The sequence below is a fragment of the Drosophila serrata genome, unplaced genomic scaffold, assembly GCF_035046125.1.
Source record: "Drosophila serrata isolate PLE 108 unplaced genomic scaffold, ASM3504612v1 contig_115, whole genome shotgun sequence".
Classification (NCBI taxonomy): domain Eukaryota; kingdom Metazoa; phylum Arthropoda; class Insecta; order Diptera; family Drosophilidae; genus Drosophila; species Drosophila serrata.
The window spans coordinates 196,786-219,854 of NW_028257013.1; the positions used below are offsets into that span (position 1 = coordinate 196,786).

The 23,069-nt window shown below is 41.5% G+C and overlaps 5 protein-coding genes across 26 annotated transcripts in view; 3 read left to right on the top strand and 2 right to left on the bottom strand.

Moving 5' to 3' along the window:
• Zdhhc8 (zinc finger DHHC-type containing 8) overlaps positions 1-12,297 on the top strand; it is a 47,392-nt gene extending 35,095 nt beyond the window's left edge. For 12 of the 22 annotated variants that reach the window (XM_020947938.2, XM_020947939.2, XM_086825831.1 and 9 more), the window contains exons 8-10: positions 674-942; positions 1,995-2,252; positions 3,952-4,155. In XM_020947938.2, coding sequence (XP_020803597.2) covers positions 674-942; positions 1,995-2,252; positions 3,952-3,988 — 564 coding nt within the window. In that variant the 3' untranslated portion in view covers positions 3,989-4,155. Of the gene's footprint in view, positions 1-673; positions 943-1,994; positions 2,253-3,951; positions 4,156-8,070; positions 8,304-8,370 lie in introns of those variants that run through there. The other 10 variants (XM_020947934.2, XM_020947936.2, XM_020947935.2 and 7 more) reach the window with 1 other exon arrangement.
• Positions 4,575-7,394, top strand: LOC110180285 (uncharacterized). Its single transcript, XM_020947940.2, has one exon. The coding sequence runs from the start codon at positions 5,941-5,943 to the stop codon at positions 7,279-7,281; it is 1,341 nt and encodes a 446-aa protein (XP_020803599.2). The 5' UTR covers positions 4,575-5,940; the 3' UTR covers positions 7,282-7,394.
• A 68-nt stretch (positions 12,298-12,365) lies between the features above and the next one.
• LOC147644691 (von Willebrand factor A domain-containing protein 8-like) lies at positions 12,366-13,135 on the bottom strand. The gene is made up of 2 exons (XM_086825839.1): positions 12,707-13,135; positions 12,366-12,644 (listed from the first exon to the last, which is right to left on the bottom strand). The coding sequence occupies exons 1-2, from the start codon at positions 13,090-13,092 to the stop codon at positions 12,545-12,547; spliced, it is 486 nt and encodes a 161-aa protein (XP_086681965.1). The 5' UTR covers positions 13,093-13,135; the 3' UTR covers positions 12,366-12,544.
• A 69-nt stretch (positions 13,136-13,204) lies between these two features.
• LOC110180289 (von Willebrand factor A domain-containing protein c12.2) lies at positions 13,205-17,239 on the bottom strand. Its single transcript, XM_086825822.1, has 2 exons — positions 15,412-17,239; positions 13,205-15,353 (listed from the first exon to the last, which is right to left on the bottom strand). Exons 1-2 carry the CDS (start codon positions 16,671-16,673, stop codon positions 13,205-13,207), a joined length of 3,411 nt encoding a protein of 1,136 aa, XP_086681948.1. The 5' UTR covers positions 16,674-17,239.
• Positions 17,240-17,434: 195 nt separating this feature from the next.
• On the top strand, positions 17,435-18,521 carry c12.1 (spliceosome-associated protein CWC15). Its single transcript, XM_020947950.2, has 2 exons — positions 17,435-17,703; positions 17,763-18,521. Exons 1-2 carry the CDS (start codon positions 17,573-17,575, stop codon positions 18,394-18,396), a joined length of 765 nt encoding a protein of 254 aa, XP_020803609.1. The 5' UTR covers positions 17,435-17,572; the 3' UTR covers positions 18,397-18,521.
• The last annotated feature ends 4,548 nt before the right edge of the window (positions 18,522-23,069 follow it).

Genomic DNA, 23,069 nt, shown 5'->3' on the forward strand with positions numbered 1-23,069 from the left:
TTTACCATCTCCATTTTCCACTTTTCCACTCTGTTTTCTTTCCTGGCTGATTCTGAATTCTAAAGTTAATTACTCTGCGGAAAGTGCTTTCTTCCACTTAAAGGACACAGCCTGCATTAGGCTAAAAATAAATGAGGGGGCACCCCACTCTTTTTCCATTTCCCTCAATAAAATACAAATTGATTTATTAAAATGAAGTTTAATAAATAAAATACTACCCACCTACATACATATCCTTCTTATTTGTCTTAATTTATGTTCGTTTTCTGTCTCATTTCGATACTTTCTTTCAGGGGATGTGATCGATTTCAATGATGAGAATTAAATATTAATGATTCTAGATGTTGTCCTAGTTGAATTTTCTTTCTTTTTCATAGTAATATCAATATATAAATAACTCATTGAATGATATCTTTGGATTGAAACTAATTTTACTTCATTAAAATATGTTGTTTTTTTTTTTTAATTCTATTTATTGAAATCGATTAATCTCTCTCTATCTTATGTTTTTCCCCTTTTCGTCCTTGTTTGTTACATTTTTTTTTGTTTTGGAAATTATATTGCAACTAAATATAGGCCTAAGTCTGTGTCGATCTCGTTCCTTACCCCCACTTAAGTGCCTGTCAATCGATGACTAATTACACATTTTACTTTAACCCAATACCTTCCACAGCTCTCGCCGGGACGTGAGTGCTCCGACACGGACCTGGAACCGCCACCCGCCTCCCAGAGCCAAGACTGTGAACCGACGCCGCCGCTGCAGCGCCACAATTCGACCAGTTTCTACCTGCCGCAGGTTAGCGATTCCGGCGGACTAAATGGCAGTATTTCCACGGGCGGAGGAGCCGGCGGTGGTGGTGGTGGTGGTGGCGGCGGTGGAGGCGACTCCCCGCGTCACATACGGCTCTACCATCCGCGTCACAGTCCGCACGCGAGGCCCAGGTGAGCTAATTAACCCCATTATCATCATATATTTAATGCGGCTATTAATGGGTGGATACGAAGAGTATCTCAAAGGTTTCCCAGAGACTTTTCCTAAGCCATTAAATAACGTGAAAATTAATTGGTTAAAGAAAAGGATATATGGGCTAATGGGTGCACTTTATTGTAGAATAACTCCTTACCTTCTTATGATGTGCAAAATATATTTTCATTATACATTTTCACTCGTGAATGTTGCTCAACAGGTTTCTAGCAACATTTATCTTCATTTGGATGTTGCTAAGCATGTTTCTGGCAACGTTTCATCCTATATTTGCCTTTAGCACTGTTTAATTTAAGTTTTTTCATAAATTTAAGAATAATTAAAGAAAGGGAATTAGCCATTTGCCTTGGGTACCGAGTATGCCAATAGATCTTTATACATCTTTACTCAGGGATATTGCTCAGCAGGTTCTTAGAAGCATTTATATTTATTTGGATGTTGCTAAGCATGTTTCTGGCAATATTTCTTCCATTATTTGCCTTAGGCACTGTTTAATTAAAGTTTTTACGGGTTTCTAGCAACATTAAAGTACATTTAGATGTTGCTAAACATGTTCCTGGCAACATTTTTTCTACTATTTTCCTTCAGCACTGTTTAATTTAAGTTTTTAGGAAATTTAAACATAATTAAACAAAGGGAATTAGCCATGTGCTTGGGGTACCAATAGATCATCTTTGCCAATAGATCATCTTTATACATTTTCACTTGTGAATGTTGCTCAACAGGTTTCTAGCAACATTAAAGTACATTTAGATATTGCTAACCATGTTCCTAGCAACATTTCTTCTATTATTTGCCTTAGGCACTGTATAATTCAAGTTTTTTTATAAATTTAAGTATAGTTAGGCAAAGGGAATTAGCCATGTGCTTTGGGTACCGGGTATGCTATGATTATGCTTCAAATATAACCTTTTAGCTTGGTTATCTTAAAAATAATAGTCTTTAAAACCTTGAAAACTCTTTACTACCGTCATAAATTAATCCCATAATACATTTGCTATCCTCTCAGGGGTCTGGATCCGCAGCGTGGCTATACGAGCGATGCCCTTTCGCCGGATCATCCTGTTCCCGTTGGCTACAGCGTCGTCGGTGTCAATGGATCGCAGCAGCAGCAGCAGCAACAGGCTTTGGCAGCGGCGGCAGCAGCGGCGGCGGTGGCAGCACAAAATCAACGCAGCGCCGCGACCACAGCCACGCCTACCATGCAGCAAAGGATCAAGCCGCTGGGAGTGGCCACGCCCCTGGTGATGGCGAGTCCAGTGCGAAGGTGAGTGTGTATCCTTAGCCTTATATGTATGATGCGACACCTCCTTTTCATGATGGCATCCCCATCCATACTTCTGTGCGCTCTCCTCCCCCGCTGTTGTTATTTTGTTCTTGATGTTGATGTTGATGTTGATGTTGATGTTTTCCGCTTCCGTAGCACCTTAACCCCCTTCGAATGAGTCCGGATTTAGTGCGGTATTATATTGTCATTCAAACGCTTTGTGGGCTAAACCTTAGGAGGGTATATAATAAGGATATATTTTATATTAATTGCTAAGAAAGGCAAATGATTTGAGTCCATTTATGGTTAGAGTGCACTGTTATTTTTATTTACTGCATAGAAATTAAAGATTTTTAAAATAAATAAATAAAATAAGACTCATTTTAGACTTCAGTTTATCTCAAATATCCCAAAATGTATATTAAATATCGATTATATCGATTTATCAATACTTTCTCGATATTTTGCGTTATTAATCAATCTTTTAGCGTAGAGATGTATCAGTGATAAATATAGAGACAGTAATGATAAGTCGATAAATATATATTCTGTTATGTATGTATATATATAATGATATATGTATAATTATTATCGCTATGCTAAAATATTGATTAATAACGCAAAATATCGAGACAGTACTGATAATTCGATATTAAATTATATATATAATTATTTAAATATAACAATATTTATATATGAAAGAATATTCATTATATATGTATAGATAAGTATTCTTATAGTGTTTACTAATATTAAGATAACGTTGATTACGATGTTTTTGATATTTAAAATTTCGATAAATTCAAGTTATATCATATTGAACTTTATTATATAGAACCCCTTTTTTATTTTCCAGTCGATTTATTTATATATTTATTTTATATATTTTATATATATTTTTATATATTTTAGAGGTAGCAAATTTTTGGATAAAAATCATATTGAATTGCTCATCGATATAAATTTTTCTTGCTTATTTAAAGTTCATTATAGTTTTCCAAACAATAAGAATCCCCATATTTATTGTAATATAATCTATAAACTTGGCATTCATTTATGACATTTCTGATTCTTAATGGGTTAAGCCATTTAGAATGAGTGTTTTCCGGAATGTGTGAGCTTTAGCTTAGTGCCTGTTCGTAATTGTTTTTGTTGTTTTTATCAATAATTTCTCTCACCTTTAGTTTAGCTTGTTGAATGTTTTTGCTGCTTGGCCACCTTGCGTCAGGTGCTTTCCCGCTTTCTCTATGCTCATCCTTGAGGTCATTTTGAATGCCTCCAATTGATGGATAATCAAGTGTAAATATCAACAGCCTTGGAATTGTGGTCAATAAATCATATTGAGTCCATATTAGCGACTGTTTAGTAATAAAAAAAAGCAAGTAGGCTAGAAATCCACCTCGAATCAGAAAGAGATGGCTTGATGGAGAAGGGGTCAATAACCTGGCTTCTGTTTTCTTTCCTCGTTGCACTTTGCCGCCTTTTATCCTTCATCCAAAGAAGCACTGGTTAGGAGGTAGTCTTCTCATTTTGGTTTAGCTCCTTTTCTCCTTCATGATTTATCTGTATCCATACACACACACACACCACACTCCACACACACACCTTATGAACTAATTAATTATTATATATTTTTCCCACCTTTTCTTTTTTCCTTTTTTTTAATACGTGATCCTATATTATTTTGGTCGATGCTTAGTCAATACTCAAATTCTGAGAACAGTACTAATTCCTAGACTTAGCTTTAAAAAAGAAAAGAACGAAAGACCAAATCAAACCGAAAGTCCAATAACAAAACAATGAAAACCCAAGAAACAAAACTAAAAGCAATACGAATAAGTGTTAAGTAATTACTAAATCGAGAGAAATAAATAAAGATTAAGACGATATATCGTAGGTAAAATTATAATTAAGTTTTAAGCCCGACAAGGATCAAATGTTATCGAAATGCAGAGGGGAGCTGTCTCTTTTTTCCGCTCGTTCCCCACTCCACTCTTCGCTCCTTTCCGCCTGAACTCTACATAACCAGAAGTGGAAGTCCTCTAGAGTCCTTCGAACCGCAAATACTGAATGCCCGCGTAACCGTGAATCCGATACAGTGTAGAAATTCTACTAAGCACCTTCTTCTACTTTCTTTCCGCCGCGCGAGGTGAGTTTGATTTCATTTCTTTCGTTTCAAATTTCTTTTCGTTCCGCTTTCATACTTCCGTTCTTTAAGCGTTTTTCGTTTCGTTCATTTTCTTATTTTGGTTGCCGTTTTTGTTTTGCGTCCGCCTTAACCCTTTTTTCACACACATATTTGCCCATTTAACCAGCGGTTTAGGTAGATCGACTCCCTCCATTTCTGCATTCAGCGGCATCCTCTCATCTCTATTGTTGTCTCTCGTATCTAATGGTACGGTCTTCATAAATAACTGCATTTCGAACTTCATTTCAACTGTTCGTTAGGTTAACAGGAGGATAACAGGAGGTTAACATTGGCTCTGGAAAGATGCTTTAATAGTATCGATCTATTAAGTACACCAGCATTTATTAAACTTTTAACTTTAAAGAGTTTGAAAGGAAAAGCCTAAAACTCTTGACCATGTTTCTATCGATTTATTATCTACAAATCCCATATTGATTAATCAGACGATATAAATAAATTAAATGTTTCCGTTAAGTTAAGCAAAGTTAATTCTTAATCATATTATTATAAATTGAACAGGTTTTATCGATTTATTATTTAACTATCTCATATCGTTTAATCGGTAGATATATAAAAAAATAAATGTGTCATTTATGTGTCCGTCAAATTAACAGGAGGTTAAATTTGAAGAGCCAGCAAGGCAAAAACCCATAAGTTTTTTTTATCGATTTAACCGGTTTTACCGAATTTATTATCTAAAAATTCTATATCAATCATTGAATTAACACTAAATGAGAGTTAATATTAAGAGTGTCCTTTAAAGAAGGTTGAGTTTCACTTTAAAGTCTCTGCAAGGCAAATTTCTACAAATTTAAATAAAATATATATTGACCTTTTTTAATTTCTTTTTTTTAAATCCCGTATTGATTATTTGATAGATATAAAAATTCCAATATATCTGGTGTGTGTCCGTTAAATTAACTGCAGTTAAATGTTAAAATCTCTGCAATGCAAATGCAATTTTCTGCAGTTCTTAATCATATTATTAACGATTTAGTATCTAAAAGTCTGATATCGATTAATCGAACTATAAAAACGAGGTACGGTGAATCGATATTTCTCATTTTAAATTAAATTTTACTGAGGATCCAAGTAATCGGGTCGAGCTTTCAAAACTGACAAACGACATGTGTCAGGGACATACTTTCTATTCAGTCATATACATCAGGCGAAATTCAACGTGTTGAGCTCTCTGAAAAGAATCGTTTGGAAACAGAGGAAAATCATATAAATTTTGGTATCCTTTTCTTAATTTTCGGCATTCGTCGGCATTATCCCTTCTTCTTGTGACTTTAGTTTGTCAATAACCAAACGAAATCGGACATAAACCGAGGAAGGTTCATTACTATCGCAGAGAGCTCCAAGAATTTACAAAACAGACAAAGGCCAGGCAATCGGAGAAAGAGATCTATATATATTTTTTATGTAAATGCAAAAGAACTCGAGGGAATATAGCAAATTTATAAAATTTCTTGTGAGTAAATTCCACCACTGACGACAATGAGCACATTGTTGCGTCCAGATCAAAGTCACGAGAAGAGGGGCAGCAACAGCAGCCTGACGATTTCTGGACGTCCGCCGGACCGGCAAAAGCCATTGAACCTGTTGGGAAAAACACTGCCCATACCTGTTGCCACACCGCCAGAGTTGCGCACACGCCGCCAATTCGTTTTTAATGGCATGCGGTATGAGACCAATGGTTTGTGGCCCTCAACACAGCAGCAGCAGCAGCAGAAGCTGCAACAGCAGCAACATCGGCAGCAGCAGCAATATCAACAACAACAGCAGAAGCAGCGGCAACAGCAAAGGCAGGAGCCCCTTTTTAGGATGTCAGGTGGTGCTAACGGATCCGGCGGAGGTCATTTTGCCTCTCGAGAGCAACGGATGCGGGGTGGTACCAATACCATCAATAGCACCATCATTGACACCATGGGTACCTATGAGAATGCTGGCGGTGATAACGGTCTACGTTTAGATCAAAAGAAGACGGTTCCGCCCAAAAGATTGAACCGTGACACCGCTTTGCCGATAAATAGCAGCGCAAGAATGCCAGTGATCACGTTGAACAGGTGCAGCAGTGAGATGCAAATGAAGTCATCGGCCAGGACAAAGTATATGCCAACAGGCGTAGCTGAAGCGGGAACACGATTATCGAAAACTGTCAAATATTCCAGTCGAACGAAAGTCCAAGAGGAGTTGGACGATGAAGTGTATCCGGATCAAGATGAGGAACATTTGGGCAAGGTTCGAAAGCGATACCCCAGCAACCAGCAGCCGAGTACTCCAAAGCCTCCCATCGAGGAGTATGGTGCCAAGCAACGCTTGATGTTTGCCCAATCGATGATGAAGGAAGCTCGCAATGGAAGTGGCAGCGGAGGCGGCACTCTCATTGACCAGGATCCGCCGTCCATGGTCATCCCGGGCATCGGCGGTGCAATGCCCTCCAAGATGGACTACATAACGTTGGCCGGCCTGGTCCTTGGCTGCATTGCCTCGCATGCCCTCTACTTCCTTTGCTGGTACTTCAGTTGGCTGAAGAATCAGGTGGTGGGTCTGCGGAAGCGCTTTCTCGGTCACGCGAATCTCTGGGATTTCTTCGACCTGGACGACACTTCTCGATATTCGGTGCAGACGAAGCTGCTCCTGGTCCCGCTGATCATTGCCGGTGCGTTGCTCTACTGCGTGGTCAACATGCTGCACATGCTGGTCCAAGTGGTGCGCTCGGATGTGCCGCGCACAGTGGTTGTGTTTGTGCAGCGAGTGGTGAACAGTGGACTCCTGGGCACCATCACCATGGGCCTGGGTGGCGGTGGCGTTGGTGCATTCAGGCGGCCTCAATAGCGTCTGAAATCCGCGGCGCCATCCATCGTGTTTTTCCCCCATCTATATCAAAAGCAACTCCAAGGGTCGGTTGGCGGCTTCAAAAAATCAATAAAAAAAATTAAACAATTAAATAATCATTTAATTTATGATGTCAACTTGGGGCATAGATTGTTGTTTAATTATTTACACGCCAACCTTGAGATATTAATTAGTTATAGTTGTCATTATAAAATGTTGATAATACAAATACATCGATACGAATTGATATAAAACAAATCCATTCAAATTTATCGAAAATTAATTATCGGTAAGAGTTTATTCACGAATTCTTTATAAGAATGGAAATAAAAGAAACTACATTTTACGCGAATAATATCTAATAAAAAATTAACCTTAACCCATTAAATTTACAACATAATCTTAAATGTAAAAAGCATTATTTATGTTTGCCATAACCTAACCGAAGAATACGGTGCAAGTACAGTCTGCAAAACTTATTTTAGTGTCGATAACTGAGTGTCCCCATTTCTAACTCTACTCAACACTGTGTGTGGTCCTAATCCCTGTTTTAACGTTCGTTTTTCTGGTTGCAAGGAGGTCATAATCTTTACATCTTCTCACATTATATTTACTCGCTGTTGTTCGCTCATTTATCGATCGAAATCGTCTGTTTAACCATCGGTTAACCAAAGCTGTTAAGTTCTAACATTCAGGCGTTAATGCTGCAGCAGCTTGCTCTCTCGGCATGCTTTAAAACATCTATGAAATTTAATTATTACTAATCTCTGAATAATATATCCCCTGCAGATCGAACCCGGGCACGCCCACCCAGCCGAGACGTCCCGACTTTATCGGTCTCAATGCCCAGGCGGTGGCCCAGCAGCAGCAACAGGTGGCAGCGGCAGCGGCGGCGGCCTACTATGAATACACAACCGGCCTGCCGCCGCAGCATCCGCAGGCGCCCAGCATTCAACAGCAGCAGCAGCAATTGCTCTTCCAGCAGCAGCGCGTTCTCATGCAGCATCAGCAGCAGCAGCAAGGTGAGTATCACTGGTTAGATCCTTCAAGAAATATAAAATAATATATACTTTCCCTTTCCCTATCCAGCTCTGCAACAGCAACAGCAGCAGCAGGCAGTGGCGGTACATGCAGCGCATCCGCAGCACGCCGCTCTGGCACAGGCAGCTTATGGCGGCAGTCCGCAACGGCGCTTCCTCTCCGAGGGTGAACTGGTTCGCCAGGGAGCCGGCGGCGGTGGTGTTGCCGGTGGCGGTGAACTGTCCTATGCGAGGTCTAACAACACGGTGGATAACATACGAGAGCTGGCCGGTAGTCCGCAGCGTGGCGTCTACATGTGGAAGGACACATCGCCCGGATTTACCAGCTCCGCTGGACAGCAACAGCAGCAACAGGTGGTCAGCAGCAGCGGCATTGGCAGTAGTGCTGGCACGCTGTCGAGCAGTGGAACCTCCGCCGGTGGCGTTATGCCGCATGCCCAGTACATAACGGCGGGTGGTGGTGCCCATCCACTGATTATGACGCACTCGCGCCTGCAGGACTACGCCATCCAGCAGCAGCAACAGCAACAGCAGCAGCAGCAGCAACAACAGGCTGCTGCGGCGGCGGCAGCAGCAGCAGCAGCAGCAGCGGCAGCCTCATATCATCGCTCCAATCCGACGAGTCCCACCACTATGCCACAAGTGTCGGGAGCGGGACAGAGCTACATAATGCGCTATGGCGGTGGAGCTGGAACGGCAGGCAGCAGTGGCAGCTTGGCTAGCGTGACAGGCAGTAGTAATCCATCCACGGGAGGAGGCGTTGGCGGTGGCGGAGGGGGAGGAGGAGGAGGATATCAACCCGCTTTACGCGGCGGTGTGGCTGTGTTTCCACCCAATCCCAATTCGGGAGTTGGTAATCTTCAGACGCAACCCTCGCCACAGATCAAGCGAAAACAGACGCCAACGCGTCCCATGAGCTTTGTGCGAGCCCTGGAGATGACCGACTCCATGGAGATGCAATCGCTGGAACAGCAGCAGAACGGTGGAGTGGCAAGCAATCAACAGGCGGCGGGCCTAATGCAGAACAACTCCAACTCGAACTCAGGTACGCCGGATAGGGCCAGCATCTATGACATGAACTATGAGATCTCTGTATAACCCGTGGTGGTGCCCGTGCTCCTGATGCCGCCTGCCAGTCAAAATCTACCGGCAGCAGTCACAACTGCCCCAGTCGCTGCATCTCAGCCGGGACATTTGTACAATCCGCAGCTGGAGCCAGCTGCCTATGCCTCCGTTCCCGTATTGCCACTGAAGCCAATGAGCAATGGCATAGGTATCAATAGCCATCAGCATCAGCAGCAGCATCATCATCCGCAGCAGCAGCAGCAGCACCTTCACCATCCGCACCACCAGAACCAGAACCAGAATCAGAATCAGAACAAACGCAAGTTTTCAACCTTTTTCTAGGGACTAGGATTGATTGATTGATTGATTAATTACGGTTGAGACAATTATTTACGCGAGTTGAATGTGTATATAATGATTAGGTAGCTCCCCTCACCCACTTCCCAGTTGTGCTGTTGCTTTTTTATTTTTAAGTAATTTTATTATGTAATTTTTATGCCCTTTTGTTTTAACATGTTTTTACTATACCTTTTTTTTATTATTTTTTATCCCCCCTTTTAAACCAAAATTATTGAATTTTTATATATTTGGTAAAAAAAAACGAAAACAAAAATACGAAAATTTTAATGAAGAAACGAGAAAAATTAAGGAAATTGAGAAATTGAAAATTGGACGAGTACAGTGCGTTTCATTTCTTCTTTTCGACATCTGAAGACGCAGAACGATCCAAAACAAAAAACAAAAAACCGACGCTATATTTAATATAAAAAATATATATAGTACACCATAGGGATGGCAACAATTATCGGTTTTAGCGATAACATAAATCGATCTTTTATCCTTGCGATATATGTGCGTAAAAATTGATATTCTGTTTGATATATCGGGCCAATATAATCGAAAAAGACGATTTTGTATATCGATAATTTCAACAATTAAATAAATTAAATAATATTTTTCCATTTTATAGATATTTTTAACTATAAATTTGATAAATACTATTTTAATATGATATTGATCACAATATTTATTTTGATATATCACATCGGTCTCTTTCTCTTTCGATATACATCCCTAGTACACAGAAAACAACAAGATATATTGAAACCCTTTGCAATCAACTTGAAAATTGCCAAAACAAAAAAAGAAAGATTAGAAAAGATTTGTAAGACAGCAAATATAAAAAAAAATATTAATATAAAAATAATGTAATGTATGTGTCTCTGTGTGTGTGTGTGTGCCGTGTGCTTGCGTGTGTCTGTGCTTTAACCATTAGTCCATAAATTTATATAACTATTTATGCCATATATATATATATATATATAGGAGGTGCAGAGAACTTTTTTTTTGTCATTTGTGTATATAGATGTGAGGCGAAGGTCATGATGGAGCAGAGGAGTAACCGTTTTGTGCTTAGAATACAGAGATTATATGTTATACAACTATATCGTCACGAGAGATATCAATATCTGTAAATAAAATCCCCTCAATTTTTTTTTTTTTGTACTATTTAATAACAACATACCTCCCAGTCCTCTCTCTGCATTTCCTGTCCATAAGTCCAATGATCCAAAAAAGGGATATATCGTGAGCACACGCTTTATTTTATTTTAATATTTATTTTCCAGAAGTGAGATTCCTTTATGTTTTCGTCGCAAGTCAGAGAAGAAACCTTTAATCTCTTGATTTGAGATTGGATTTCCTCTGTCCGAGCAACCACTTGAATGTCGTCCAAATGTCCTGTCTATAAGTGTAAATGTTTAGGGAAGAAAGAGGGAGAGTTCCTCTCCATCCTTAGTATGTGCGTATCCGGATTAGCTCCAACTTTGTTGTTATGTTTTTAAGATTGAACTTAGCTTTTATAACGAATTCCCCCAAAAAAATCCCCGTGTGTGTGCTTTAGATCAATTTAACATTGCACATTCTTGTTCTCCTTATTTTTTTCTTCCCATAATTTAATTTCTGTACTAAAAATAAACGCATATATGGCAAAATTTCTAGAGACATAATATATTTGCTGCAAACAACAGAGAATTATACATGTGTAAGAGATCGATCAGTCCCCGCCCAGTCCGACCCTAGGCCCCATGAGAATCACAGCAAGAATCAACCACAACTTGTATAGAGACTATGCCAGTAAGGTGTGCGAAATAAGTGCTGGCACAGTCACTTCTAGTTCCCCTCGCCCCCCAGCAGCATTTTTATATCCAGTCATCCATTAGGTTTTTATGGGAATTTAAAGTAAATAAGATATATATTACGCAGGTATGCCAAAAATACGAATACGATCCATTTACATTGTAAATCTTAAATTTAAATTAATTGCTGGATCTTGAGAGTGAGCACAGTCGCTGTGCCAGCTATTCATTTCGCACACCTTATACACATATAACACGGATCAAGAGTATATATATATATATAGAGTATATACACGTATATTTAAGCGTTTTTTGCTAACACACATTAATTCATGAATTTGCAACAATATATATTTAATATAAATACAAAAAAGCATCAAGAATGGAAATTAAAAACGAAAAATGTAATGTGTAAAATGTAACAAAAAAAAAAAAAAAATTAAAAATACGGATGAAAAAGAACGAATTGTTTTAGATTTTTATACCAAAATTTAATTAGTGTAAATCCCACAAATTGTTTATCTTTTGTATTCCCCTCCTCTGCATCCTGCCCATCCCTCCCGCCCTCCTTCCCTGCCCGGAAGAATAAGTGAAGCGTAATCGAAGACTCGGGGAGAAGGCCCAGAAGGATGAGAGCGATCCTCGGGCCTTCCTCGGAGCTCATAAATGGTTTTTTTTTGTATTGAATACTTATGTAATTTGTAAATTATATGACAAGTAATCAAATAGCAAGCATAAACAGCAAGGCAATTAATAAACAATACAAATAAAAATGCAAGAGTCGTATTACTTTAAAGGGATATCTTGGGATCTATCATAATATTTAAGTAAACCCGTTCTCTTGAAAATTATTTCTGGTTTATTTGTAACTGTACACATCGGTTTCGAATACAAGACTCAATTCTGGCTTAATTGATGGTAAATATAGACTAAAATTGGAATTATCAACATTAAATTCAACAGATAGACTTAAACTCTAAACATGTTGATCCCTTCCGAGGATCCAAAAATTGCACTAGGTTACAGCAGTGACGAGGTGAATATCTGCTGCAGGATGTGAGGTAGCTTGGTGAGGTCCATGCAGACAAAGCTCTGGCCAGCCGGCATTGCTGCATTGATTCTGTCGAAGAAAAGTATAATTAGATTTTCATTTTAAATACTTATACTTTCAGTTTAACTTACTCTTCCGCCTCCTCGGCCAAGCTGCCTATGAAGACGGCATAACCCTTGACCTTTGGTTCGCCCCGCTTGAGGGCTATGGCCAGATCCTTGGGTGCAATGCCATAGCGCGACAAATTCGCATCGCTCAGCACCACCGCGATGGCATTATCATAGTCCTGCTCGGCGCTCAGCGTGGAGCACGCCTCGCGTGCTGCCTTAACCGTGGAATCGCCGGACCAACAGAACTGTGAATGAGCATGCATCATGCGGATGGCCTCGAAGCGTTCCTTGTCGTTCTTTGGCGGACTGCCGGCCGTCACGAAGGGAATCTCCCAGCCCTCGCCACTATGGCCAACAATGTCGTACACGATCTTCTTCTCGAAACCATCGAAGGCCTCCATAACCATTACGACCGCCTCCAGTTGCCGGTCCAGCCGGCCGTCGTAGCCATTAAATCTGGGAAAGAGGGGAGAGTCACAAGGTTACTATCCCTTAAGTTGGAACTCAGGTAAAGATCACTCACCTGTACATGGAGCCCGACACATCCACGACCAGCTTGAGACGATTGGGCTTTTCTTGAACGTGATCCGCCCAGGGATTGGCCTCTGCCCGCCTGCGGTAGATATTCTTCTCGCCGGTAATGCCCTCCACCAGACGCGTATCGTCTAGGTCACCATGGGTCTGGTACTTTTGCCACTGGCGCTCTTTGCTCTTGGTCTGCATGGCCTCCAGAATGGCCTTCAGCTGCTGCACCTGCTTGCGATTGGGCTCACTGAACTGGGCATACAGCTTGTGATCGTGGGCAGACATCTTGATCTCCTTAAGCTTCTCCTCAAAGGCCTTGCGATTCATCTCCCTGGCCGCCTTCTTGATCTCCTCGGGCACATCGGCCTTCTCCTCGTCGCTCAACTGGTGAACCTTGTGGCCCTTGTCCAGGCGAAAGGGTCCGCCCTTGCCGCCCAGTCCGGCGGTGTCGCGACCGCCACTGCCACCTGCCCACGTATTGCCACCGACATGGGGTTCGTTCTTAGGATCCAGTTTACCGAACTTCGGCCCCGAAACCCCAAGGCCGCTGTGCCGCTTGACGGACGCCTGGAGCGTCTTTTGTCTTCGCATGGCCTGAATCATTTCCTCCTCGGCGTACGATTCGATGCCGTGCTTGGCCAGCACTTGGTTAACTTGCTGCAGGGCTTCCGGCTGGTAGCGGTCAAAGTCGAGGACGTTGCCCACCACTTCGGACATGTTCTCCTCCGGATAACGCTCCAGATGCTTCACAATACTCACTACTTCGCGCGTGGAGTACGGATAGTTGAGCAATCCCTCGTCGGCCAACGTTCGTAGCTCCCCAAAGGCATTTACCAGGGTGCGCAGTGTTTTCTTGGGCACATTTGGTCCATACTGTTGCAGCAGAAAGATCTCGGAGTCCGGATCGGGATTGCTGATGGCATGGCAGCTGAAGACATCACCCAGGGCGGCAAAGAAATCGTTGCCGAGGAAGGGGAAGCCGGGACGATTGGCCAGGACAATGAGCCGGAAATCTGGGTGTGTCTCAATTGAGTTGGGCACCCTTCCGCCAGCCCCGGGCGGCACAATTCTCCGGCCATCCGCTAGGACCATCTCCCCGCTCTCCACCAGAGTGCGCAGTATGCAGGTGACATTGACGGGCGCCTTGTCGGCCTCATCCACGACGAGTACGTGACCAGAACGAACGGCCTGAACCAGGGCGCTGTCCTCATACGACACCTGTCCATCCTTGAGCGTCGCCTGGAGGGTCAGACTGTGAACTGTGGTGTCTCTGTGCAGCTGGATGTACTCCCTCGGACGCTGCATTAGCTCCAGAAGACGATCCACCAGCTTGTTCTTGCCCACGCCCTGGTTGCCCACCAGCAGCAGGTGCTCTCCGATGAGGTAGTCCTGCAGCAGGCGCTCCAGCAATTGCACATGCTGTGGCATCTCGTAGAACAGCGTGCTGGGTACCTTGGATAGTTGGGCCTCCGTGGGATTGCCAAGAGACCAGCGTGTGGCACCAATTCTCAGGTTGTTGTCCTCCACTGCTATTTGAGTTTCCTGCGTCTGTCGACTACTCTTCCTCCCTGCCTGGTTGTCCACCTTGATGCCCACCTGGTGGATGGCTTCTTCCAGGGCACTACGTGACAGCGCCGGCATAAATCTGGCCAGGAATGTATTCTGCAGCATTTCGTGGACATCACTAGACTCACTTAGCTGCGGATAGGCAGCCAGCCGGCGTCCTAGCTTCAGTAACTGTCTCGTCGAGAGCGTTCCCGACATGCCCTGCAGGAGGGGATCCTGCGATGAGCGCAGGAGCTGAGCTAGCTTCAGGAGAGGCTCCAGGCCGGCGGGCAACTCACCGCTACCGCCACAGAGTTCGGTTAGCAGCGCCTGCTCTTCGCTCTGGCGAAGCGGACGCAGCTCCTGGTAGAGAAACAGGCTGAGCAACTCCGGTGTGAGCCAATTCGGTTGACTGCCTCCGCCGCCAGGACGTGGTGGTTCTGCCAACGCCACAATACGGAAGGACTCGTGCATGGGCAGGAAACCCCGTTCGGTAAGCTCCTTCTCCGAAATCCCTTGCTGGATCAGAGCCTGATAGCGTTGAGCACCCAGCAGCGTGGTGCCATCGCACAGCTGCAACTCCCGATCGTGGATGAGGCTAAGAGGAAGAGGAGGAGATTATAGCTAAGCATAGTTCGAGAATTCCCTACACTCACCGCTGCAGCACGCTGGCCGTGCTCTTGTGGAGACGATGTAGGCCATTTAGCACTGCCACGGAACCCGACTTGGCGGCCCGCACCAGAGGAGAGTCACGCCACACGGTGTCGCCAGCGGGACTGGTGATGCGCTGCTGCACAAGATCTCGACTGGTCATATCTTCGTAGAGCATCATGGGCTCTGCGCTTTGCCGTAGCAGGCGGATGAGCTCCTTGGTCAGGGTCAGCTTGCCAACTCCCTTCTCGCCCAGGAGACACACGTCGCCGACGGCATAGGCTTGAAGCAGACTGGCCAAGGCATGTCTCTGGTGCGGCAGATCCACAAAGTTAGTGGCAGTCGGTGTCTGTCCTCCTCCCGGCAGTTTCAGTTCCAGGCCATCGTCCAATTGCAGAAGGATGCGGGAGTTCTCGTCCGATTTACTGACGATTTTGTTGATGCTATGGCTGGGAATCAATGGAATATCCAGCTTCTTAAGCAGCTCCTCCACTCGTTTTCTTTGGTCCGTCTTTAGCATCGCCTGATATGGATATATGCGGCAGATGACATCGTGCAAGCTCAGCGCCGGGTTCGTCTCCAGCATCTTCACGCCCAAGAGAAGGTTGTGGAGTGGAAAGTCCGGCAGCTGGAGCGATGGATCCGCTTGCTGCAGCGTCAGGGCAAAAGTAAGTAGTGGCTTCAACTGTTCGCCGGGCACACCAGGTGCCTCCAGCTGTAGTTCCTCGTACATCTCGCCATAGGTGTAGGCGGTTACGTTGCGTGACTGGAAACGGGACCGGAGTGGTGGATCCAGCGGCGTACCCTTATACTTGTGCGTGGGCAGGCCTAAGGCCACCACCCGGAACTGTTCAGAGACGCGTAGAAGGCCCCAATCGTCCAGCTGCTGGCGGGAGTGCTTCTCCAGGAGCTTGTCATACCGCTCGGGTGACATTAGGAACTTGCCGCTCTCCAGGTGCATCTCACGATTCTCCAGCAGATTGTTCAATATGGGCAGCACATTCCGTTCGGCATGCTCCACACCGTCCAGGACCAGGACACGGCCATTGAGCGCCGCCCGTACGGCGCCCTGATCGTGATAGACAGCCGCTTTGTTGTGGATCTCGCGACGCTGCTTCAGGTCACTCTCGGTGGTGTCCCGGCTGAGGGCCACGTACTCTACCTCGCGCTGCGTCAGTTCCAGGAACTGCATGGCCAGCTGCCTTCGCCGCGGACCCGGCTGTCCCAGCAAGAACATGTCCTGGCGCAGGGCATCTTTCTGCAGCATCCAGCGAAGATGGTGCAGGGCGGACTGCGTCAGCTGGAGGGTGCCATCGGAAGCGTATTTAACTAGGGAATAGAATGGATGAAGCAGGATTAAGTTGGGGAAAACGAAGTTTAGAATAAATAGATATTCTTATAGATCAAAATCTGTGGACTCGACCTTTGTACTGCTGCCAGATCTCATTTTAGATCATGTATCCTCTTACCGTATTGCTGTGGCACTAGCTGCGGATCCTTGGGCCTGCTCAGTCGCACCGTCACATCACCAATTGTCAGGCTGTCGCCGTCGCCATCCTTGTCGGCTGCAGTGCTCGCCCAGCTTCGCCGCCAAATCCTGCTGCCGCTTTGGAGGCTGTGACGCAACAAGTGGCCGCTGCGGCCGTGAAGGTTTGCCAACATATCGAAAAGTCAGCGGGACTGGTAAGGGGGTTGGGGGATGGGCTAGTGCAACGGGAATCGACTGGCTAAGTACCCGGACAAGTGGCTTATTATTCGGATTTATATATGCTTGAAACGGCGGTGGCCCGCGCGTGTTTACCACAACAGTGCTGCCCAGCGAGCAGCTGCTCAGTCAGTGCGGCCCATCAAAATGAAGGTGCTTATCAGCCATTAAAAGGAGATAACATATAATCAAGGCCACAAATTGTTTAAGATTTATAGCTAATATAGAATGTCATAAAATTAGTTAAATAAATTAATACAAAGCACAAGCCAGATGGATTTAATTAATCAAGTAACAGTGATGCCCATGCCGATAGACGATATTCAATATAATCGTCCCACGCCCATCTCTAGCCAGCTGGGAAATAAAAAACACAAGCCATCGAAATACGCATCAAAAACTGTTCCTTTTTAATATCTCTCAAGTTTCAATTGTCATAACGAGGTAATCACCCAGAAAAGATGACCACAGCTGCGCGCCCTACATTCGATCCCGCCCGCGGAGGCTCCGGGCGAGGCGAGAAGGACCTGAGCGCCCTGAGCAAACAGTACTCCAGTCGCGACTTGCCAGGCCACACCAAGCTGAAATACAGGTAAGTGGCCGTAAATTGGAACTTTCAATACAATAAATACGCAAACTTTTTGCTTGCAGGGAGACGGGCCAGGGCACCAGCGAGGAGATCCGCGGCCGTGACTTCCGCAAGGAGCTGGAGGAACGTGAGCGTGATGCTCGTTCTGGAGCTGGTTCTGGCAAGGCTCTGCCATCCATTGTGCGCAAGGCCATCGAGGCGAATAGCGCCAGTGGTGGCGGTGGGAGTGGCAGCAAGCGAGCCAAGACTGATGCCGCCCAGCAGCAGCAGCTGCAGCAACAGCAGCAGGCCGCCAACTTGGATGCGGACGAGCCGCTGGACAATGACAGTTCCGATTCGGACAGCGACTCGGATGACGACGATGCCGCCCTGCTGGCGGAATTGCAGAAGATCAAGCAGGAGCGCTTGCAGGAGACGGCGCGTCGCGATGCCGAAAAGAAGCAGGAGGACGAACGAATTCGAATGGAGAACATCCTCTCGGGCAATCCCCTGATCAACTACGAACCCGGAACAGCTGCCTCGGCAGCGGGGAGAGCCTCCGGACTTGGAGGTGACCTCAAGATCAAACGCCGCTGGGACGACGATGTTGTCTTTAAAAACTGTGCCCGTTCGGCGCCCGAGAAGAAGACTCACTTTGTCAACGATGCCCTGCGTTCCGATTTCCACAAGAAGTTCATGGACAAGTACATTAAGTAAAAACTCTTTCATTTTCATAATTACTTTTTTTGTGTAATAGTTTAAGTAAAAACAAACTGTAGCAATTTCATTTATCTGGCCATCCGCTATCCGTTGATAAGTAAAATCCATGATTTGTAAGAACATTTATTGTGTGTACATTATATTCCAGCAAGTACACACCTGTGTAGAGCTGTTCCTGTCAGAGAATGCCTGAAGATTACGAAGAACGTTTATAAGGTCAAAAGAGAAGCGATTACTGAAATTTTAGTACAATTCTTGGTTGCTAAAGAGACAATATTCCTAACTTAAATTTCATTCTCAAGTCTGTTATTCATAGACTTCATATACTTTTGTTATTACCTTACAATTTTAGTCACTAAAGCTGGACGGAACTAGTACTAGTTTATGTTTTTTTTACACTATAAATCCAAATTTCTAAAAGCGATGTTATGATTTAGATAGTTTTTTCGGCCCTATCTGTCACGTATGTTTTTCGGGAGAAGCACATTTGGTTTGACTTTTCTTCTTAGGCTTTGGCACGTCCTTGAGACGTCCAGCCCTCCGCTTGGATGCCTTCACTACCTTGACCGGCTTCCTTTTGGAAAGATCGGATGACAGTTTTTCGGATCAGCCACTTTTCCTGATGTCTTCGGAACCTAGTCAAGCTTCAACTTTAACTTATTATACAGAAGGACCTGTTCGCTGTTCCTGCATTGGTGATGCCTTTTAAACCCTATCTTCAACTCAATAGAAGAAGAAGGCAGGAGGGCGTCACCTGTAAGGTGTTTATGTCAAAAGTGTTTACACAAATTCACAATTATTTTCTCGTCCAACTTCCTTCAGTTGGTATTCTTCTTTTTTGATTTATTTCCCTGAAATTTTCTTTAACTTTTTCTTTATTTATGCAGAAACAAGCCAAAAGGGAAAGCAAAAGATAATGGTTCATAGGAAAATGCTAAAAGTTTAATAAACTTAATTTGAGTCAATGAAAAGCCTTCATTGATGGCAAAGCAAAATTAGGAAAAGTAACTATGCTAAAAACAATATTCGTTTTAAATAGAATTAAATTTAAAATGAAAACAATTAATTTGTAAATTCTACACTTTACATGGAGCTCTTCTTTTACTTATAGCATTTTCCTATGAATCGTTATTTTTTGCATTTTTTTTTTGGCTTGCTTCCGCATAAATTAATGTACGCGATAAATAAAATTATAGGGAACTTGGTGAACAACAACAAGAATAATAACTGAAAGAAGTTGGGCGTGAAAATTAATGGTTGAGTAAATACTTTTGACCATCTCTCTATATCTAATAATACATAGAGAGCTTGATCAGTATCAAAATCAGGTGTTTTCGACATATTTTTAACTTCTTTGAGATAAAGCCTTTTGTAATTCATTATTCAGAATTTCAGTTTAAATTTACATCATATAGCTGGCATAAAAACAAACATTAAATTTATTGGAAATGTTAAACTCTATCTGTATCTTGTTCTTTTTGAACATAAATATGTATGTATTGTATTAAATATGAACAGATTATTAATTATTTAAAATGATAAGAAATTAAAAATGCAATATTTTGACGAAAGAATCTCAAGGAAAGCAATTGCCATAAAGTCTGTATAGTTTTAGCACTTTAAAACTGTCGCAGACTTAAAAAAAAGAATTCCAATTCCAAAATAATTGAACTACTACTAATTCCTTTATAAAATTTATTATTTTAAGTAAACTAAGTTAAAGATTAAGCATTAAAAATTCAAACAAACTGCTCTTTCGTGTTAACTTTGCTTTTGGCCAATTTATTTATGCCAAAATAGACATGTTCAACATCATTTGGGCTTGTGGGGCTGTGTGACCCAATGACTGACCGCGAGTGCGAGTCCGAGTGCGAAGGGCAGGCAACCTTAACCAAAGTGTGAAACCGCAAGAAACATCGGTAGCTGGTGGTAGCTGGCCAAGGGACAACGGCAGCTTCCGACAAGGGGCAGCTGTGGCAGGACTGCGGGGAGACGGAGGTGGTGAGGGCGGGGCAGGGTCAGGCTACGTGAGCCCACGAAAGAAAAGCCCAAGAAGCCCAAGAAGCCCAGGAAGCCCAATCATCGCGGCGATCATCGCAAGGGCAATTGTCGCTGCTGATGAGGCACGAAGCAAAATCAATTTGCCCCAAGGAGCCGAGGCGCGGCGGGGCCAAGCAAGCGCAAAATAACTTGGTCAATTACCTCGACCCTAGAGCAGCATGGAGTACACTAGAAAAAATAAAGGCAAAGTAATAGAATCTTAGGATTTAAGGAAACAAAAGAATTTACCTGGAAGTAGCAAAAGTATAAAGGTGCAGACTTTCTTCAAACTTGATTCGTACCTTGCAATTTTAAATGTTTAAATTCTCCTATAAAATAAACCCTCAGAAATATGACACATTGTTTTCTGTGCATCTACGTGCTACGTGCAACATGTAGCAACAACAACATTAGCAGCAACAAATGCAAATCATCCAAAGAGAGAGAGCTTGCTTGATTTCCACGCCTCTTTAATGCCCCGCACGCGGCAGCCTGCGCCATTCTGAGGAGCATCTGAACTTCGACTTTGTCAATGAGCCCACGTTCCGACTCCGACTTCGACTCCGACTCCAACTCTGCTCCTTGGCGGAGGGATCAGCACCTGGTCGCGACCCCGCTCCCAAAGTTGACGAACGCTCAATTTTACGCTAATTCGATCAGAATCAAAATCAAACAAAATTAGCCTATGGACAGTCGGCAAAGCGATGATGATCGTGTTAATACACTCGTAAGCAAAGAAGAGAAGAAACAAATAAATAAATAAACAATGAAATTAAGATACAAAAGTATCATTAAATAAATAAATATTATATATATAAAACTGCATAATTAAATATATATAATTAATAAAGAAATAAATACAAAAAAAAGAATAAATAAAATGCATAATATATTGAATCAATAAATAAATAAATAAAAAGTATATATAGCGATAGAAATAAATATATAGAAATATATAGAAATCATAAATAAATATTTAAGAATTGAAATATATATAATAAATAAATTAAATAATGAGGTAAATAAATAAATTAATAAATAACTGTATAATTAAATAAATATGTATAATAATTAAAAAATAAATACATAAGCAAATAAAATAATAAATAAATACATAAAAAAGCGCGTAATATATTAAATCAATAAATAAAAAGTGTATATACCGATAGAAATAAATATATAAATAAATACAAAATTAAATAATGGCAATATATATAATAAATATATAAAATAATTATAGTAATAAATAGGTAAATAAATAAATTAATAAATAGCTGTATAATTAAATAAATATGTATATTAAAAAAAAAAAATAAATAATAATAATAAAATAAATTAAGAAATAAATGCATAATATATTGTATAAATAAATAAAAAGTATATATAACGATAGAAACAAATATATAAATAAATCAAACATTAAATAATTGAAATATATATAATAAATAAATAAAATAATTATAATAGTAAATTGGTAAATAAATAAATTAATGAATAGCTGCATAATTAAATAAATATATTAAATAAATAAATAAAGAACAATAATAATAATAAAAGAATAAAATACACAAAGAAACAAATAAATACATAAATAAATGCATAATATATTGAATCAATAAATAAAAAATATATATAATGATAGAAATAAATATATAAATAAACAATAAATAATTAATAAAATAAAAAAAAAAAAATAAAAAAGGTAAATAAATTAATTAATAAATAACTGCATAATCAAATGAATATATATAATAAATAAATAAAGAATGAAATATATAAACAAAAATAAAATGAATAAATGAGTACATAAAAAAATGGATAATATATTAAATCAATAAATAAAAAATTAAAAAATATCTATAACTATATAAATAAATAGATTAATTAATTAAAATATAAATATAAAGATTTATAAATAAATACAAAACAATAAATGAGCAATGTTAAATTCAACTGAAAAGAATATTAAATTGTGGAAAGCACATTTAAATGCTTATGAAAATGTAAAAGAGAATTCTTTGTTAAGACCAAAGGATTAGGTAAATCAAGCTTTAATAGTAATACGTAATAGTTTATGAATTGTAAATAAAAACATATTTATTTTTTAAATATTCTATACCAGAACTTTTTAAAATTATTTTTAAAAAATATACCACATGCTTAAGGAAACCTTTGTTAGACAGTGTTTCTCGGATTGATGATGGAGAATATGTATATATCGCTATGATGACGACGCTGCTAATGATAATCATGATGATTGTTGTTATTATCCTACCTGCTTCGGCTTCTGCTTCTGCTCCTGAAATCTGATGGCAGTAAAAATACTTACAATGCCTCCCTCCGCCTGAGCATAATTTATTTCCTGTTTGGCATTATGCATACCCATTATTTTGTGCATTCATCAAGAGACGGAGTCCCGGGACCAAGTCGGGCTGGGACTGAGTTTCGTTGTAGCCAATCTGCATGGCTTTTGTCGATACACTGAGAAAATTAATGGTAATGCCTTTAAAATCAAATTAAAATGTTATAATAATTAAGGAAAATTTAAAGCAAACGCCTTGGAAATCAAATCCAAATGTTATAATAATTAAGGAAAATTTAATTATGAACTCCTAATAATTTAGAAAAAC

Bases quoted from the DNA above. Each gene is read 5' to 3' on its own strand.
- LOC147644691 (XM_086825839.1), bottom strand. From the start codon at position 13,092: ATGGTTATGGAGGCCTTCGATGGTTTCGAGAAGAAGATCGTGTACGAC. The intron at 12,645-12,706 runs GTAAGTTAAACT...TTTCTTCGACAG, and splicing joins TTGGCCGAGGAGGCGGAAGA to AATCAATGCAGCAATGCCGG.
- LOC110180289 (XM_086825822.1), bottom strand. From the start codon at position 16,673: ATGCTGCAGAAAGATGCCCTGCGCCAGGACATGTTCTTGCTGGGACAG. The intron at 15,354-15,411 runs GTGAGTGTAGGG...TCTTCCTCTTAG, and splicing joins ACGGCCAGCGTGCTGCAGCG to CCTCATCCACGATCGGGAGT.
- LOC110180285 (XM_020947940.2), top strand. From the start codon at position 5,941: ATGAGCACATTGTTGCGTCCAGATCAAAGTCACGAGAAGAGGGGCAGC.
- c12.1 (XM_020947950.2), top strand. From the start codon at position 17,573: ATGACCACAGCTGCGCGCCCTACATTCGATCCCGCCCGCGGAGGCTCC. The intron at 17,704-17,762 runs GTAAGTGGCCGT...TTTTGCTTGCAG, and splicing joins CACACCAAGCTGAAATACAG to GGAGACGGGCCAGGGCACCA.